The 18,549-nt window shown below is 45.6% G+C and overlaps 1 protein-coding gene across 1 annotated transcript in view; it reads right to left on the bottom strand.

The window, feature by feature from the left end:
* Capn13 (calpain 13) overlaps window positions 1-18,549 on the bottom strand; it is an 86,129-nt gene that overhangs the window by 35,711 nt on the left and 31,869 nt on the right. Inside the window, exons 5-7 of the mRNA XM_021150095.3 lie at window positions 7,130-7,304; window positions 6,295-6,369; window positions 1,665-1,750 (exon numbers count right to left, since the gene is read on the bottom strand). Of these exons, the coding sequence (XP_021005754.1) occupies window positions 1,665-1,750; window positions 6,295-6,369; window positions 7,130-7,304 (336 nt within the window). The remainder of the gene's footprint in view (window positions 1-1,664; window positions 1,751-6,294; window positions 6,370-7,129; window positions 7,305-18,549) is intronic.

Below are 18,549 nucleotides of genomic sequence, written 5' to 3'. Positions count from 1 at the left end.
ACTCAGAAACCATAAAGGATGAGCCAGGTTTGGGGGCACCGGTGTGCAATCTTAGCTCCCCCAGAGACTGAGGTGAAAGGGTGGCAAGTTCAAGGGTAGCTTGGGCTACAAATTGAGTAAAACCGAGGCTGAGCAAAAAAGGAAGACCCTGTTCCACACAGACACTGAAGGGGGCTATAGTGAAGTGGTTAAGAGGACCTGGCATGCACCGGTCCTGTGGTGTTTAGTCCCCAGGATGGAAGGAAGAAGAAAAGACAGTAAGAATAAGTCAAGAGAGATGAGGAAGGGAAGGAATGAAGATGATGTGCAGGCAGCCTTGGTGCATGGCTGCTTTTCCCACTTACCTGTTCCTCCTCCTCCCATCCTCCAGGTGGCATCTTAGAGGTTCCAGCCAGGCTTATTCTATAGGTCTCTCTTGATGTTCCTCTTCCTCCCTCCTCCCCTTCCCTCTCCCGCTTCCATCCCTCTCTCCCTCATCCTCCATCGCACATCCCTTCATCTCACACTATTTGCTGAGTGCCTGCTAGTCCAGAGCCCACACGGAATCAGGGAGTCTTGCCTCAGCTTGGCCCAGGGAGTCCAGCTGGGGTGCTGGCCGCTGGTCCAGCAACACTGGCTGTCTGTCGGCACGTGCCTTCAGAGCTCACTGTGCACACCATATTGATTTTCACTACTTGTTGGGGCCCGTTCTGTCTGTCTGACACACTGCATTTCCTTTCTGATCATGCTCCCACCCCCGCTGGTCGTGAGACTGCAGCTGCTGGGCTGTGATGCTTTTTACAGGTCTGCACAGATCCTGAGCAGAAACTGACAGGCCCAGTCCTACTGGTCACCAAGAGAAGCGAGTACAGTTCTTCTGTCCTTCTATTGTCCTCTCCCTCTCAGTCACCATGGCACTGGTGACTGCCGTGGGAGGAAAAGAAGATAATGGGAGGGACAAAGACAAATATTGAATGTTCGTCTCATAAGCAGAAACTATGACACTATGTTTAATTGCTCACAACAGGTGGTCGGGCACCAGAGGTCAGGCTATGGTAGCTGAGAACAACTTTTCCAGAACCTGGGAGAAGTTGTGGAGTAGATACTCATCAGGGCATTGAAGACTTAGCTACCCAGCAGCCACCACCAGAAGCAAGGAGCTCGGCAGTGTAGGCACACCAAACCCAGGTCAAGGGTCAAGGTTGAACATCTGAGACTACTCAGTAAGAAGATCACCCAGGCCATTGTCTCAGCTCTACCTGGCATGAACAACTCTGAGCTGATCTGGTGGCACCATCAGCATCCGAGTCCAAGGAATCCCATCCACTAGGAAGGATGCTTTTATTCTCCAGCTGTCTCTTCCCAAGAGGAAGCTTGGTTCCCATCCTGCCTCCTACCCTCTTTGCTAATCTTGGGTACTCATGCGTCTCAAAGACTTTCAGAAGACAGACACGGGTTTTACCATTTGTGTATACATCAGAGCACACACCCAATCCAGTGTGTATTTTGTGACACGTATATGATAGGTGCCTAATAGATGCCTGGAAAATGATACCCTGGGTGTCTACACACACCCAGAGCCATAACCAGTGATGAACTGGCCAGACCTGTGGTGAGGGCTGGCCAGAGCCTGCCCAGGTTCTCAGTGAAGAATCTTCACCTGCCCACGCTCCCAGCACTCATACCCATCTTTCCAGCGTCCTTTCCATTCTGTCTTGCCCCAGGGGTTCCAAAGGCGGATGATGTCTTCCCAGCCCCCCTGGTACTGAATCTGTAAAGGAAGAACAGGAAGAGCAACAGTCACAGCTGCTCTCTGGCGGAAGTGGGCAGAGAGCTGAAATATGAACGCAGCTGCTTTTACCTCCCAGGACTAATTTAACTTCTGACCTCCTTTGGCCACAGCTAGGAGAAAAATGAAAAGAAGAAGAAGAAGAAGAAGAAGAAGAAGAAGAAGAAGAAGAAGAAGAAGAAGAAGAAGAAGAAGAAGAAGAAGAAGAGGGGGAGGGGGAGGGTGACGGGGAGGGGGAGGGGGAGGGTGACGGGGAGGGGGAGGGGGAGGGGGAAGGGGAAGGGGAAGGGGAAGGGGAAGAAGAAAGAAAATCAATGTCTTTCTTGTTGCCTGCATGGAGTTGGAATGAGAGAGGGAGAGAGAAAGGGAGGCCAGAGATGAAAAAGACCCTTGTTTTGCTCAGCTCCCAGCAGGTGCAGGGGTTGCTCCATGATGTCGGGTGCTGTCTCCCAGAAGTGGATGAATTCAGATGTAACTGCAGACGCCTAGTAGGGGCTGCTGCATTTGTCTGTAGGGTAGGCGATAGCTTTGTGGTCCCCTGCCTCTTCTAATCTGTCACACAGAAGGCATCTCTATCCCATCTGCCACCCACCCACCTGGGACTGCAGTGCAGTCTTGTGAGTGAGAGTGCCGATGTGAGGAAGACAGAGACATCATTGGAGCTAGGATAGTCAAGGCTAGCTCTTTTCATTCCACATCTTGCCTCTGGCCAGAGACCCCAGTCTATGAGAAGGTGGCCTCTAATAGCCTGAACTCCCTTCTTCTTGATCCCTACCACCAACATGCAGGGTATCAATTGTAGGTAGATGGTAGAGCTATGGGAACATCAGAACAAAGAACAGCCAACCATCAGCCCACACTTCTGGCAGCTGGGAGCCCTCAACCTAGAGACGGGGATGGAAACATGATTGAGTTGTATCTGGGCTATTGATCCATGCTAATGCTGTCTAAGGAGATGGAAGACCTAGAGAAAGAGGAAGCTGCCCACCCACTCCATGTTAGAGGCAGCTGAAAAACCAAATGGCCTATTACTGGAAAAAGAGAAACAGTGCAGACATCCCAGCCAGCTTTCTCTCAGTTCTCTGGGGGTGAGTATTTCTCTAATCTATGCTTTGCAGAGGAAGAGACAGAATAATAGAGGTAAAGCAACTCCTGCAAGACCACTGAGTAAGCAAGTGGCAGGCAAAGGGAGAATTCCCTCCTAGCTGATGTCAGTCCCTTAGGCCTAGGCTTTACATTTTGGAACTAGATATGGATAGACTCCTGTATGAGGCCTCAGACATAACCCTTGAGTTCCGTGTTTAGGCCCATGTGGTCATTGACAGGTACAGCTCTGAAGAAGAAGCAGCCTGGCACAGAGCCTGGGCCTGGGCATGGAAAAGGTCTTTTGTGTTTCTTTCCAGGTCTGCCCCATCTCTCACCAGGATGTGTTAGAAGGTTTGCAGCATCTCCAGACGGCAGAGGCTCCTGGCACACACCTAGGCTTCCATCCTCTCTGACCTATCCCAAGCCTATCCTCAGCTGTCAGCACCTGCTGGCACTCACCAAGCAGGAGCATAAGAAACGGTTACCTGGTGTGCTGCAGAGCTTAATGAGCCCCACTTGGTGCCCAGTAGAGTCAGGGGCTCAGTTGGGCATAGGGAGGAAATGTAGCCCTTGATTCAGAGGGCTTAGAGCAGGGCTAAATGAGGCATGCAGATAAACACTCACCCCTTGGCCCAGGGGAGTTGCCAGCAGAGCTAGGTGCATAATAAAAAATGCCAATTTCATTTATCTTCCTGTCTGTGTCCTGCCTGGAGGAAGGCTGAGCAGATTAAAAAGCATGCTACATTTACAGGCTGTTTTAATCTTAGCACTTGTGGCTCTGAGTTATAGCCTTTTTGTTCCCGATGGGAAGGAAGTCTCTAACAAAGTCAAAGCCCCGAGTCTGTGTGTCCTTTATGACGTTGCCCAATTGATAGCTAAGTTGGCTGTGGCCAAGGGTGTCGAGGTTATGTTCAAAGCTAAGGTCACAGGTAGGGGTAAAAATGGGGTGGCTCACAGCTTCACTGCTCTGACCATCCTCCTGACCTTGGTCAGCCTTCTCAGCAAAGGTGTCACGGGGCAAGAGGTAGCCCAGATTATTAAGTCTAAATGGCAGCTCCTTGGATGTATTTTCTCTAATGAATACTAGTTCCATTGACTAATAATCGCTCTATGCCAGAAAAAGTTGTTTCATTGTTAATGATTGATTAAAACCAAGCAGCACCAATGCATGCGTTCCTCGAGCCTTTAAACTGTTAATGTACACTGCATCTGTAGGAGGCAGAGATGCTGAGATGCAGCCTCCAAGTGTGTTAGTTTGCACAGGACAGCTCCTGTAGGTATATTGTATGATGTGAGACCTGCTCAGAAAAGCAGGGCAGGGTAGACTACCAAGTGGTCTACAGGCCACATGGTCTTGATCAGCTGTCATCCCAGGTCAGGTACCCTGTTCAGGCCACTCTCATCGCAGCACATATACCAGCTCTTCTTTCCAGTTCTGTAGTCAAACATCAAAATCTTGTTAACCTAGAAACTCAGATGGCATGGCTGAGTGATCAAAGTTGCCACATAAGATAAAATCTATTTGCAAACCTAAGACTTGTCCACATCTGGGATAGTAGGGCTGGAGAAAATGGAATGTCTACACATGGCCAGTGTGGTGCTAGTATTGACTGTTGGCATTGGCAAGTCATAGAAGTGGTTGGGAGAGTAGAAGAGTGTCTGATGATCAGTTCTGTGGACTGGAGTCTGCAGCCTCTGTGAGCTTGCTCATGGAGAGTCCTTCTAGTCCATACATTCTGTGATAGAAGAATAGCAATACCATCTTCTCAGGCTAAGGGCAAATGCGTTCCTTCATGCATGCAATTGCTTTCATCCATTTGACAAGCATTTGTTAGATGCCCACTGTCTTCAAGCATATTGATCCTGGTTTACCTGTTTGGAGGCAGGTAGGGGACAGAATAGTCTCCCATGCTGTGAACTAGGACATGAAACACCAGGGCAACTGGCTCTACTTTGATGGATGGGAGAGACAGATTGCACAGAAGAGGTAGGACAGGTTAGGCCACAGAAGACACTTAACACTCTGCATTCCCTAGTTCGCAGGCACCTGTGAGATATCTGCCTTGAAGTTTGGAATTATGTCTCTTAGGGCACAGAAGCCATGTTTGACCCCAAGAGTAGCAAAAAGTGAAGTAACAGGGAATGCTGTGGGAAACTCTTGGGGTGGATCAGAAAATATTGTCACTGCACAGATGTTTTGTGACTTCAGATGCCAACTGGGTAGGCCAGGTGCCAGGCAGCTATCTCACAGGTCACTATCTTTGTGACCTTCAGAAAGATGCTTTTCCCATCAGCTCTTAGCTTCATCATTTCAGAATGGGGGAAGTTGGACTTCGGTAGTGTTTTCTAGATGTATCATACGTTATCCAGAAACCACACACATTTTCATTCATTTGTAGTTATTTCTGGTATAGACCACACTTCTCCCCATGGAGCCAAGTAGCATCTGAAAATATAGAAGCAGCCAGCCTCCTTGGAGTCACTGTATGGCTGGAGGATTAAATGCAAGCCAATGGGCTGTGTGTGTGTGTGTGTGTGTGTGTGTGTAGTGGTGGATGTCTTTTCTCATTGTTGTACACTATAGTGAGCAAAGACTGGCCCCTGGCCTCTTTCTTTTCCCAAGCTACAAGACAAGGGTAAAAATGTGTCTTGAATTTACAGGTAGAAGCCCCTAATCTAGATGTTAGAATTACCCATAGGCTCATATATTTGAATAACTGATCCCTAATTAGTGGAACTGTTTGAGAAGGATTAGGAGGTGTTCTCTCTCTCTCTCTCTCTCTCTCTCTCTCTCTCTCTCTCTCTCTCTCTCTCTCTCTATCTCCCTCCCTCCCCCCCTCCCTCCCTCCGTCCCTCCCCCCCCCATGGATCAGTATGTAAAGCCCTCAGCTACTGTCCCAGCACTATGCCTGTTTGATTCTGTTTCTCATCATGATGATCATGTTATAACTTTCTAAAACTAAGCAAGCTTCAGTTAAATGCTTTCTTTTCTAGAGTGGCCTTGGCTGTGGTGTCTCTTCACAGTAATGGAACAGTGACCAAGACACCCACTGACCCAGAATCACCTGCTTACCCAAGAGAGAAATAAATGCTATCTTGTTTAAGCACCCGAAGTTTAGAGGATCTGTGTTCTATCAGTTTAGTTCATAGGTCACAAATGAAATGAGTTTCAGGATAAAGAGTCAATTGGGTGATTGATCCTAGCTCCCTATGGAGTGGATGCCATTCCATGATAACGTTACCGAGAGCAAAGCACAGAGGGAGAAGGACCCCAGGCACCAGAACTTTAGAGAAGGAATTGAGATTGCTAGTGGTGAAAGCTATGGTAGGGTGAGAGAAAGAAGCACTTTTGTCAGTTACTGGGCTTGCTGCAGGCATCTGATTCTGTCCCATGTAGAGGATCTCAGGGGACAGATGCCAGGCCAGCAGGCCAGCGTTACCTTCTCAGCTCCAGTCACTGTGTATGCGTGCTGGCTCACCAGTCCATTCTCCATCACTCTGGCCTCTTCTGTCAGCTGCAGAAAGGTAGAACAGACAGAGTTCTTTGGAGACATTTTTAAAAATACATTCAGACAGTAGCACAGCTGAATTAGTGAGTCACCACCCAGGAGGAAAGGGGTCTGTGTGTGTGTGTGTATAACACTTCCTGTGAGTTATGAGTGGAGGCTATTAGGTAAGAGGTCTCAATAGTTCATGCCCAGGAGTTTCCTACCCCACTGACTATGAAAAGCACAGTCTCTGAGGACATATGCTGTCTTGCTCATGACATAACCCATGTCAGCAGGATCTCCCAGCCCCAACGACCTCCCTCTGCAAGGAACGGTGTGACTTGGCCAATGTTTAAGAGTACAGGAAGTATCATGTAGATGGGGAACCAGATGTTTTAGAATAGACTCAAGTAATTTGGACCTTACATGACCTATGAGACCTGCTACTTCTATGACTGGTGAGAATCAGAGCTCTTTATAAATATAAAGAAAACACAATAGAACTACTAGTAGCTATGGTTGCTTTCTCTAACACCTGTCAATCCTTCTGGTCACCCAGGGACACATGCTGCTCCTGGTCAGGAGGGAGCAATATCTGAGGATTTGGTGGTTAGCTGCATTCGGATTGTGCACGGCACCCTGAACTGTGTGACTCGGAAAATTAGCTTAGTTCTCATTTCCTTGTCTATGATATGTGTTTGGAATCCCTGCCTCAGAGAGAAGATACACATGGACACTTCTAGGAAGAAAAACCTGTTGGGTACCAAGGAAGCCCCCATCTACTCACCCCATTTTCGGTGTCACAGGCCACCATTGAGCCTGCTTGGATTGCGGTCTTCACTGTCGTCAGTAGGTCAAATGGAGAGGAGTGCAGGTTGATGATGGTGACCACTCCTCCTGTGAGGTCCACCAGGGCATCAGGAAGGTAGCCATAGTGTAATTGGGAATAGGAGCCAAGTAGCCTGTAGGGGAAGGGGGAGGTTAGGTTATCCCTGGAGCAAGAGCTTGTACACCAACCCTGTGCATGTTCCCTATTTGAGGGACTTCTCCATCTACAGGGGACCCATGGCCCTCTCAGGAGAAGAGAAGACCAAGGCCAGCTAGTCCTTAGAAAACACTGAATGCTATTTTGATAAGAATCTGCTTTGTTGCTCCCTCCTTGGTCTGAAAAATACCGTAGGCAGCGGCATGTGCAAGACCACCTTAGGTACATGCTCGAAGCTAAAAAGACCATATTCCTACCACCAAAGAACTCACAATTAACAAACCCAAGTCCAGCCTGGCAATGATCAGCCCTTGCTCTCACTCTGGGCAAACTAATGCAGAGCTCTTGCTTATAATATCCCTCTTCTTCATGGAAATTAGGAGGGAGAAAGCCTTTAGTGAAGTTGGCATAGGAAGAGATAAGTCTGGGCATGCATAACCTCAAACCTCTACCCTAGATACCTCTCCCACCCTCACAGCCTTTGGCCTTCTGCCTCTGTGCCTGCACCTCAGAAATACCTAGGCTCATTGCCCCAGCCTGGCTTTCTTCCCGCTTTTTCTTCAGACCTCAACATTTGACACTGATCACCATCCCCTAGCTGTGTGGTGGCAGGACTTGGCTTAGCAACTCTGAGCATGTTTCATGACCCCACTACACACTACCCAGATTCTATACTTGGCTCCTGCTCACCAGCTCCCAATACCTGGAAGGAAAGAGCTTTTTCTCAGGCTCCCTTTGTTTATTTGAGGAGCAGGACATGTACATACACTGACTTAAGTAAGCATCATAAGCAAATATGGGTAGCATAGAGAAGGACCTCTGGCCATGGCCAACATCAGAAGGCACAACGGTCTCTGAGTCTCCTTCTCCCTGTTCCTATCTGTTCTGTCCTCTATATCAGTGCTTGGTATCAGGACATAATCTCTTTAGAAGAAATTGTCAGTGATCACAGAAATCACACGATCTTGTGTCAGTGACCTCCTAGAGTATCTATTTGCTACAAGAACAGATAATTAATGATGGGAGACAGAAGACAAACTGATCCCAGTTTAGGTGTCCTCGACTCTGATTTGAGGTTCATGCAGGTAAAGAGAATGTCAAGGGTATTTGTAGGAGGAAAAACCAAACTGGAGAGGCTTCTAGAGCCTGAAGATGGATGGATCTAGAAGAGTGGACAATTGGGCTGGGAGAAGGGCACTGGAACAATCACTGAAGCTGGGCCAGAGTATCAGACTCAGTGTGGTGAATTGTAGGTTCCTAAACTACAGCCATGGCATGGCAAGACATGGAGGAAAGAAGAAGGGGGTTGTGGGCAGTCTTCTGAATGTAGAAGCTGCTCTCCCCTCTCTCCCTGTCAGATCCCCATGCAGCTGTCTCCCATTGGCAAGCAGATGGCGAGCCTGTCATGGGTGATGGTCATACTCATGAGCTTTTTCTCCTACTACTATGAAATCAGTGAGAGTCCGGGCCTGGGTCCATCCTTGCTCCTGTTTATAAGAAGGTATTTGGCCTTGGAGATAACCCTTTCCATTTTGTTATCGGACTTTCCACTAGATACGGTAGGACAGAGTGGGTCACATTGGACCCTCAGATGCTCTTTGCTCGTCCTCTTTCCACCTCAGTCACTGACCACTCTCTTCCGGGTACTGCACAGAGTGTCAGAAAAATCATGTCAGCAAATATGGGTCATGAGGCCACTGTGTCCCAGGCAAACCTGCCAAGGGTGGCTTAGAAAAACCTAAGGATCCACAGATCCAAAGGGCAAATCTACAGGGACACTCATGTGACATTTACCCATGCTGTTTAAAATGAGTTCTGATCTCATCCCTCTCTCACCTCCCTGTGATCTCTGGCTCTGATTGGCTTAAAAATCTTTATCTCCACAGTGTTTGCTCAGCCAATGGCATAGGGTCCCTTTGATCAGGGTTATACCCACTTAGGTCTGAAGACTTGGCTTTTAATGTCACACGTCTTTACTGAGGACAGCAAAGTTCACAAGGACCACTGCAGAATCTGTTAACACTTTACTGAAATGGTCTATCTTGCCTGTGGTCCCTTCCAGTTCTAAGCAGATCCCACAAGGTGATTGCGCCACAGAAGCACCTGGGGGTTTTGCCCCCTCTTCACTGATGTACTCCATTTTGTTGGCTCTGGGATTCACCTGAGGTCTGTAACCCACATTATTCTGCTGTTACCACAGAGATACCACATATAAGGGAAGGGCTCTGGGTCTACCCTGCTGCAGTCAGCACTTCTCCTCATGCCTTTCAGAACCTTCTCTCAGTGTCTGTCCTCCATGCTAGCAAAGCCTGTCTTAGTAGCAGTAGGACACTTTGACAAGGAGCTAGGTCTCTTTTTCACAAATGCAAGCTTATGGATCCTGATGATATATTGGGAGCATGGCCACTATTCTCACTCCCCTTTGCTGACAGGGAGGGGAGGAGAGAGAGAGAGAGAGAGAGAGAGAGAGAGAGAGAGAGAGAGAGAGAGAGAGAGAGAGAGAGAGAGAGAGAGAGAGAGAGAGAGAGAGAAAACAGATGGAGAGAGAGAGACAGAGAAAGAGAGACAGAGAAAGAGACAGGGAGAGACAGAGAGACAGATGAGAGAAGACAGAGAAAGACAGAGACAAAGAGAAAGACAGAAACAAAGAGAAAGACAGAAACATGAAGAGAGAGACAGAGACACAGAGAGACAGAAGAGTCAGTGAGAGACAGAGACAAAAGGAGACAAAGAAAGACAGACACGCAGGCACAGAGACAGACTGAAAGAGAGACAGAGAAAGAGACAAAGACAGAGAAAAAACAGAGAAAGATCAAGAAATAGACAAATAGAGAGACACAGAGACACAGAGAGACAGAGAAGGAGACAGAGAAATAAAGACAAAGGGAGACAAAAACAGACACACAGAGAGACAGACTGAAAGAAACACAGAAAGACACACACACACAGACAGGCAAGAGACAGAGAAAGACATACATACATACATACATACATACATACAGACAGACAGACAGACAGACACACACACACACACACACACACACACACACAGAGAGAGAGAGAGAGAGAGAGAGAGAGAGAGAGAGAGAGAGAGAGAGAGAGAGAGAGAGAGAGAAACAGAGAAACAGAGAAACAGAGAAACAGAGAAACAGAGCAAGATGGAGAAAGAGTGAGAGATGCTCACCACAGCTGTCACTATGCTTTGTCACCTGAACCCAGGACTTCTGAGTGAGCCTTGTCCTATCCCTCACTTCAGCATCACCTTGAGGAAACGACTGTTTTCATGCTTTGGTAAAAGAATCCAGGTGTTTACGCCTCAGCCCTACAGGAAACTGAGTTGCTGAAGTTTTTACCCACAGAGACTGCATTGGCTGAGACGCAGCCTGCCAGATCTTGTCCCCATCTCTTCAATCTCCAAACATAGATTGCTCTGCCTGACACTTGGCCGGTCTGATTAATTTACTTCCAGACTCCCCAGCACAGTAATAAGTAGGAGCTGGGAGTCTACATGTTCACTGAGCTGTTTCCAGGATCTCAGAGGGACAGTGGCCTCTTCCAGAAGCAGCTGTGCTCTCCACGTTTGTGTGTGGGGTCCCTGTGTCAGGCACCATATCAGGAGACCAATCTCATTCTGTGGACGGCCAACATCACGAAGTGGCAGGAAGAAAGTAACTACGTAGTCAGGTATTGGTCTCAGCTTGGTCTTGACCACCGTGTGACCTTGGGCAAGCAGTGTGCCCTCCCTGAGACTTTCTCATTTCTTAACAGGAGGGAGGACTCGATGCTTGGAGGCCTCCACTAGTTCTGAGATTTCCACTAGTTCTGACTCTGCAATGCTGGCCTTCGCTTTGTGTTCTGTGACTGTTCTTGGGTGAATAGGTGTGGGGGTAAAGCTTTTAGCAGCTTTAATAGTTTGAAACATTTTATCCCCAGTTAGATTTCTTTAGGCAATAGAATGTGGGATTTGGTCCTAGTCTCCCATTCCTTTTCAAGCTGAATGATTGCTTTAGGTCAGGCATTTAACAAAATGGGGTCAAAATCATCACTTCCATCCTCAAGCCTTCTAATTCTCCCAGCGAAACACCAGAGACGACACACCTCTTTTTATAAAGGAGGGCGAGGGATGAAGCCCAGAAGTGGTAAGGGTGGGATCTATCCTGGAAAGATAATGACAATGTTTGTGTAAGTAGCTTAGAAGTGAATTAACCTCCCAGAACATCTGCTCTGGTTCAACAGCCCTGGTTGTGATCGGGACTTCCTTCTCCAATGGGAAAGCATAGCCCCCTTTAACAATAGAAGGGAGAAACAACTTTAGTTCTTCACAAATTGCCTTTTTAGAGAGAGAGAGAGAGAGAGAGAGAGAGAGAGAGAGAGAGAGAGAGAGAGAGAGAGAGAGAGAGAGAGAAAGCACAAAGACACAAAGTTCTGGAGGAATGTCCTCATCTAGACTGTGAATCCAGCCAGTCTGCAGTCCCATTGCATGGAGTCCAAGGCACGTGACTAAGGAATCAAGGGATTCAGCTGCTTGCATCTATGATCTCATGATGAGTTGGAGGCTCAATTCCTTCATGGGTGAATGAAGAGCCTTCCAACCCTATGCCTGTTTCTTCTGTCCCTTTTCCCAAGTACATGGGTTGCCTGGTGTCTTTCACCTGTGAGCTATGACTCCATGGATCCTTCTCCCTCTCTGAAGTGTTGTTCTCAATGTGTCTGCTCATGTACTTCCCTCTGCCCCTCTGTGAAGTGTTGCTTTCTATTCTGTGCCCATGCTGTCCTTCTGGGTAAACAGTCCTGTCCATAGCTTCTGCTCACAGGGCTCTGTGGCCACTGAGCCCTGGAAATGGTTGAGAAAGCCAATGTGAACTTGGCCTATCGTCTCTGCAACTGAAATCTTAAAGGGAACAGGAAATAGGTTCAAAGGAGAAGACTGAAGCCAGAGAGAGAGAGAGAGACAGACAGAGAGAGAGACAGAGAGAGAGAGAGAGACAGAGAGAGAGAGAGACAGACAGAGAGACAGAGAGAGAGACAGAGAGAGACAGAGAGAGACAGAGAGACAGACAGACAGAGACACAGAGAGACAGAGAGACAGAGACAGAGAGACAGAGACAGAGAGACAGAGACAGGAAGAGACAGAGACCGACATAGAGACAGACAGAGACACAGAGAGACACAGAGACAGACAGAGAGACAGACACTGCTCAGTGTCTCTTGCCCTTTTTGTTCAGAGCTCACCGTCTGAGGATTATCCCGGGCAGAGATTGCACCTGTGGCTTCTGACCGCTGTGAGGCTGTCAGGTAGCACACCCACCCTATGATACCTGTGTCTCCTGGCATGGGGACTTCACACCATACCTGCAGTGCCATTGGGAACTTCCCAAGCCTGTCCTCCTAGAGCCCCTCTGGGAGTGCTCTCTCTGGGTGTGACATATGCTTGTGAGTAATCCAAGAGTAGGCAAGTGGCCCTTGCAACCTTTCCTCAGGGCAAAGCCTTCAAGGTTGTTTCCTAAATCCCCACATACTGGCAGTCACTTGACCTTGCTTTGGCTTGTTCAGTCTAAAAGCATGGAGGGATTCTGTTTTATCTTAAAATTTGCATTTTCTTTTGGTTGTAGAAAGGCTGAATCTCTCTTGGTCATAATAAGAGCCTTTAGAACAGTGCCTTGCTCTGTATAGATGTGTGTATGCATATTATACATACTCACCTGAGCCAGACTGCTCAAGTGTCTGTGGCCGTGCCAAACACAGTGCCTGGCATATGGCAAAATGTTCAGTGGGCATCTGCTGAATAAGCAACCCTTGAAGCCCAAGGAAAACATGTGATCTGGGGTGCCCGCAAATTCTGAGCTTGTCCATGAACATCCTGTGTGGACCCTAAGAGAAGGAGCGAGTCCTGTTCCTGTACCATCCCCCAACCAAACCTCATAGCAACCACACACGGCCCTTAGTTCCTGAGCCGCAGCTTGAAGTGTTTCTCCAAAGTTTTTATCTGTCTGCTTTTCACTGGCCCTGCCCCCCATAACTCTTCCTTCACTGTAGCGTCCTACCTGTCCTTTCATCCCCACTCAAATGTCAATCACGCTTTCAGCAACCTCAGCTTGTCTCTCTGTTAGCCAGGGAGTCAGGATCACTTCCCCCATCTATCCCCCATCAGGCTACGAGCAGGATTGTAGTCGAAACATTTGTACCCACTATTAAACCAACCATGAATTGAAAATGTTGGAAACCCATTTCATCGGTACGGAGCATGAAATAAACATCCCTTGTCATCATTTCCTAAAACAACTTTTTGCATAGGATTTACATCATGTTAGATATGATATATAATATATATGTAGATGATTTAGGGCATATAGGATTATATAGTTTATATGCAAATACTATTCCATTTTATGGAAAGATGTTGAGCATTGCGGTTTCTAATACCCATGGGAGGATGCTGGAACCATTCTACTTCAGATGCCATATTTCATCTGGATTCTTTTTTTTTTTTTTTTTTTTTAAATATTTTTATTACATATTTTCCTCAATTACATTTCCAATACTATCCCAAAAGTCCCCCATAGCGCCCCCCACTTCCCTACCCACCCATTCCCATTCTTTTGGCCCTGGCATTCCCCTATATTGGGGCATATAAAGTTTGCAAGTCCAATGGGCCTCTCTTTCCAGTGATGGCCGACTAGGCCATCTTTCGATACATATGCAGCTAGAGACAAGAGCTCCAGGGTTCTGGTTAGTACATCATGTTGTTCCAACAATAGGGTTGCAGACCCCTTTAGCTCCTTGGGTACTTTCTCTAGCTTCTCCATTGGGAGCCCTGTGATACATCCAATAGCTGACTGTGAACATCCACTCCTGTGTTTGCTAGGCCCCGGCATCGTCTCACAAGAGACAGCTATATTTGGGTCCTTTCAGCAAGATCTTACTAGTGTATGCAATGGTGCCAGCGTTTAGAAGCTGATTATGGGACGGATCCCTGGATACAGCAGTCTCTAAATGGTCCATCCTTTCATCACAGCTACGAACTTTGTCTCTGTAACTCCTTCCCTGGGTGTTTTGTTCCCAATTCTAAGAAGGTGCACAATGTCCACACTTTGGTCTTCATTCTTCTTGAGTTTCATGCGTTTATCAAATTGTATCTTATATCTTGGGTATCCTAAGTTTTGGGCTAATATCCACTTATCAATGAATACATATTGTGTGAGATCTTTTGTGATTGTGTTACTTCACTCAAGATGATGCCCTCCAGGTCCATCCATTTGGCTAGGAATTTCATAAATTCATTCTTTTTAATAGCTGAGTAGTACTCCATTGTGTAAATGTACCATAATTTCTGTATCCATTCCTCTGTTGAGGGACATCTGGGTTCTTTCCAGCTTCTGGCTATTATAAATAGGGCTGCTATGAACATAGTGGAGCATGTGTCCTTTTTACCGGTTGGGACATCTTCTGGATATATGCCCAGGAGAGGTATTGCTGGATCCTCCGGTAGTACTATGTCCAATTTTCTGAGGAACCGCCAGACTGATTTCCAGAGTGGTTGTACAAGCTTGCAATCCCACCAACAATGGAGGAGTGTTCCACTTTCTCCACATCCTCGCCAGCATCTGCTGTCACCTGAATTTTTGATCTTAGCCATTCTGACTGGTGTGAGGTGGAATCTCAGGGTTGTTTTGATTTGCATTTCCCTGATGATTAAGGATGTTGAACATTTTTTCAGGTGCTTCTCTGCCATTCGGTATTCCTCAGGCGAGAATTCTTTGTTCAGTTCTGAGCCCCATTTTTTAATGGGGTTATTTGACTTTCTGGAGTCCACCTTCTTGAGTTCTTTATATATATTGGATATTAGTCCCTTATCTGATTTAGGATAGGTGAAGATCCTTTCCCAATCTGTTGGTGGTTTTTTTGTCTTATTGATGGTGTCTTTAGCCTTGCAGAAGCTTTGTAGTTTCATGAGGTCCCACTTGTCAATTCTCGATCTTACAGCACAAGCCATTACTGTTCTATTCAGGAATTTTTCCCCTGTGCCCATATCTTCAAGGCTTTTCCCCACTTTCTCCTCTATAAGTTTCAGTGTCTCTGGTTTTATGTGAAGTTCCTTGATCCACTTAGACTTGACCTTAGTACAAGGAGATAGGAATGGATCGATTCGCATTCTTCTACATGTTAACAACCAGTTGTGCCAGCACCATTTGTTGAAAATGCTGTCTTTCTTCCACTGGATGTTTTTAGCTCCCTTGTCGAAGATCAAGTGACCATAGGTGTGTGGATTCATTTCTGGGTCTTCAATTCTATTCCATTGGTCTATTTGTCTGTCACTATACCAGTACCATGCAGTTTTTATCACAATTGCTCTGTAGTAGAGCTTTAGGTCCGGCATGGTGATTCCACCAGAGGTTCTTTTATCCTTGAGGAGAGTTTTTGCTATCCTAGGTTTTTTGTTATTCCAGATGAATTTGCAGATTGCACTTTCTAATTCGTTGAAGAATTGATTTGGAATTTTGATGGGGATTGCATTGAATCTGTAGATTGCTTTTGGCAAGATAGCCATTTTTACAATGTTGATCCTGCCAATCCATGAGCATGGGAGATCTTTCCATCTTCTGAGATCTTCTATAATTTCTTTCTTCAGAGACTTGAAGTTTTTATTATACAGATCTTTCACTTCCTTAGTTAGAGTCACGCCAAGATATTTTATATTATTTGTGACTATTGAGAAGGGTGTTGTTTCCCTAATTTCTTTCTCAGCCTGTTTATTCTTTGTGTAGAGAAAGGCCATTGATTTGTTTGAGTTAATTTTATATCCAGCTACTTCACCGAAGCTGTTTATCAGGCTTAGGAGTTCTCTGGTGGAATTTTTAGGGTCACTTATATATACTATCATATCATCTGCAAAAAGTGATATTTTGACTTCATCTTTTCCAATTTGTATCCCTTTGATCTCCTTTTGTTGTCGAATTGCTCTGGCTAGGACTTCAAGTACAATGTTGAATAGGTATGGAGAAAGTGGACAGCCTTGTCTAGTCCCTGATTTTAGAGGGATTGCTTCAAGCTTCTCACCATTTACTTTGATGTTGGCTACTGGTTTGCTGTAGATTGCTTTTATCATGTTTAGGTATGGGCCTTGAATTCCTGATCTTTCCAAGACTTTTATCATGAATGGGTGTTGGATCTTGTCAAATGCTTTTTCTGCATCTAAGGAGATGACCATGTGGTTTTTGTCTTTGAGTTTGTTTATATACTGGATTACGTTGATGGATTTCCGTATATTGAACCATCCCTGCATCCCTGGGATGAAACCTACTTGGTCAGGATGGATGATTGTTTTGATGTGTTCTTGGATTCGGTTAGCAAGAACTTTATTGAGGATTTTTGCATCAATATTCATAAGGGATATTGGTCTGAAGTTTTCTATCTTTGTTGGGTCTTTTTGTGGTTTAGGTATCAGAGTAATTGTGGCTTCATAGAATGAGTTGGGTAGAGTACCTTCTGTTTCTATTTTGTGGAATAGTTTGTGAAGAACTGGGATTAGATCTTCTTTGAAGGTCTGATAGAACTCTGCACTAAACCCATCTGGTCCTGGGCTTTTTTTAGTTGGGAGACTATTAGTGACTGCTTCTATTTCTTTGGGGGATATAGGGCTGTTTAGATCATTAACCTGATCTTGATTCAGCTTTGGTACCTGGTATCTGTCTAGGAACTTGTCCATTTCATCCAGGTTCTCCAGTTTTGTTGAGTATAGCCTTTGGTAGAAGGATCTGATGGTGTTTTGGATGTCTTCAGGATCTGTTGTTATGTCTCCTTTTTCATTTCTGATTTTGTTAATTAGGATGCTTTCCCTGTGCCCTCTAGTGAGTCTGGCTAAGGGTTTATCTATCTTGTTGATTTTCTCAAAGAACCAGCTCCTTGATTGGTTGATTCTTTGAATAGTTTTTTTTGTTTCCACTTGGTTGATTTCGCCCCTGAGTTTGATTATTTCCTGCCGTCTACTCCTCTTGGGTGAATTTGCTTCCTTTTGTTCTAGTGCTTTTAGGTGTGTTGTCAAGCTGCTAATGTGTGCTCTCTCTAGTTTCCTTTTGGAGGCACTCAGAGCTATGAGTTTTCCTCTTAAAAATGCTTTCATTGCGTCCCATAAGTTTGGGTATGTTGTGGCTTCATTTTCATTGAACTCTAAAAAGTCCTTAATTTCTTTCTTTATTCCTTCCTTGACCAAGGTATCATTGAGAAGAGTGTTGTTCAGTTTCCACGTGAAGGTTGGCTTTCTATTATTTATTTTGTTATTGAAGATCAGCCTTAGTCCATGGTGATCTGATAGGATGCATGGGACAATTTCAATATTTTTATATCTGTTGAGGCCTGTTTTGTGACCAATTATGTGGTCAATTTTGGAGAAGGTACCATGAGGTGCTGAGAAGAAGGTATATCCTTTTGTTTTAGGATAGAATGTTCTGTAGATATCTGCCAGATCCATTTGATTCATAATTTCTGTTAGTTTCACTGTGTCCCTGTTTAGTTTCTGTTTCCATGATCTGTCCATTGGTGAAAGTGGTGTGTTGAAGTCTCCCACTATTATTGTATGAGGTGCAATGTGTGCTTTGAGCTTTACTAAAGTTTCTTTAATGAATGTGGCTGCCTTTGTATTTGGAGCATAGATATTCAGGATTGATAGTTCCTCTTGGAGGATTTTACCTTTGATGAGTATGAAGTGTCCCTCCCTGTCTTTTTTAATGACTTTGGGTTGGAAGTCAATCTTATCAGATATTAGAATGGCTACTCCAGCTTGTTTCTTCATGCCATTTGCTTGGAAAATTGTTTTCCAGCCTTTCATTCTGAGGTAGTGTCTATCCTTTTCTCTGAGATGAGTTTCCTGTAAGCAGCAAAATGTTGGGTCTTGTTTGTGTAGCCAGTTTGTTAGTCTATGTCTTTTTATCGGGGAGTTGAGTCCATTGATATTAAGAGATATTAAGGAAAAGTAATTGTTGTTTCCTGTTATTTTTGATGTTAAAGTTGGCATTTTGTTCTTGTGGCTGTCTTCTTTTAGGTTTGTTGAGGGATTACCTTCTTGTTGTTTCTAGGGCGTGGTTCCTGTCCTTGTATTGGTTTTTTTCTGTTATTATCCTTTGAAGGGCTGGATTCGTGGAGAGATAATGTGTGAATTTGGTTTTGTCGTGGAATACTTTGGTTTCTCCATCTATGTTAATTGAGAGTTTGGCTGGGTATAGTAG

Source organism: Mus caroli, unplaced genomic scaffold (genome assembly GCF_978045245.1).
Source record: "Mus caroli unplaced genomic scaffold, Mus_caroli_1 scaffold_18, whole genome shotgun sequence".
Classification (NCBI taxonomy): Eukaryota; Metazoa; Chordata; class Mammalia; order Rodentia; family Muridae; genus Mus; species Mus caroli.
This window is presented reverse-complemented; position numbering and strand designations above follow the sequence as displayed.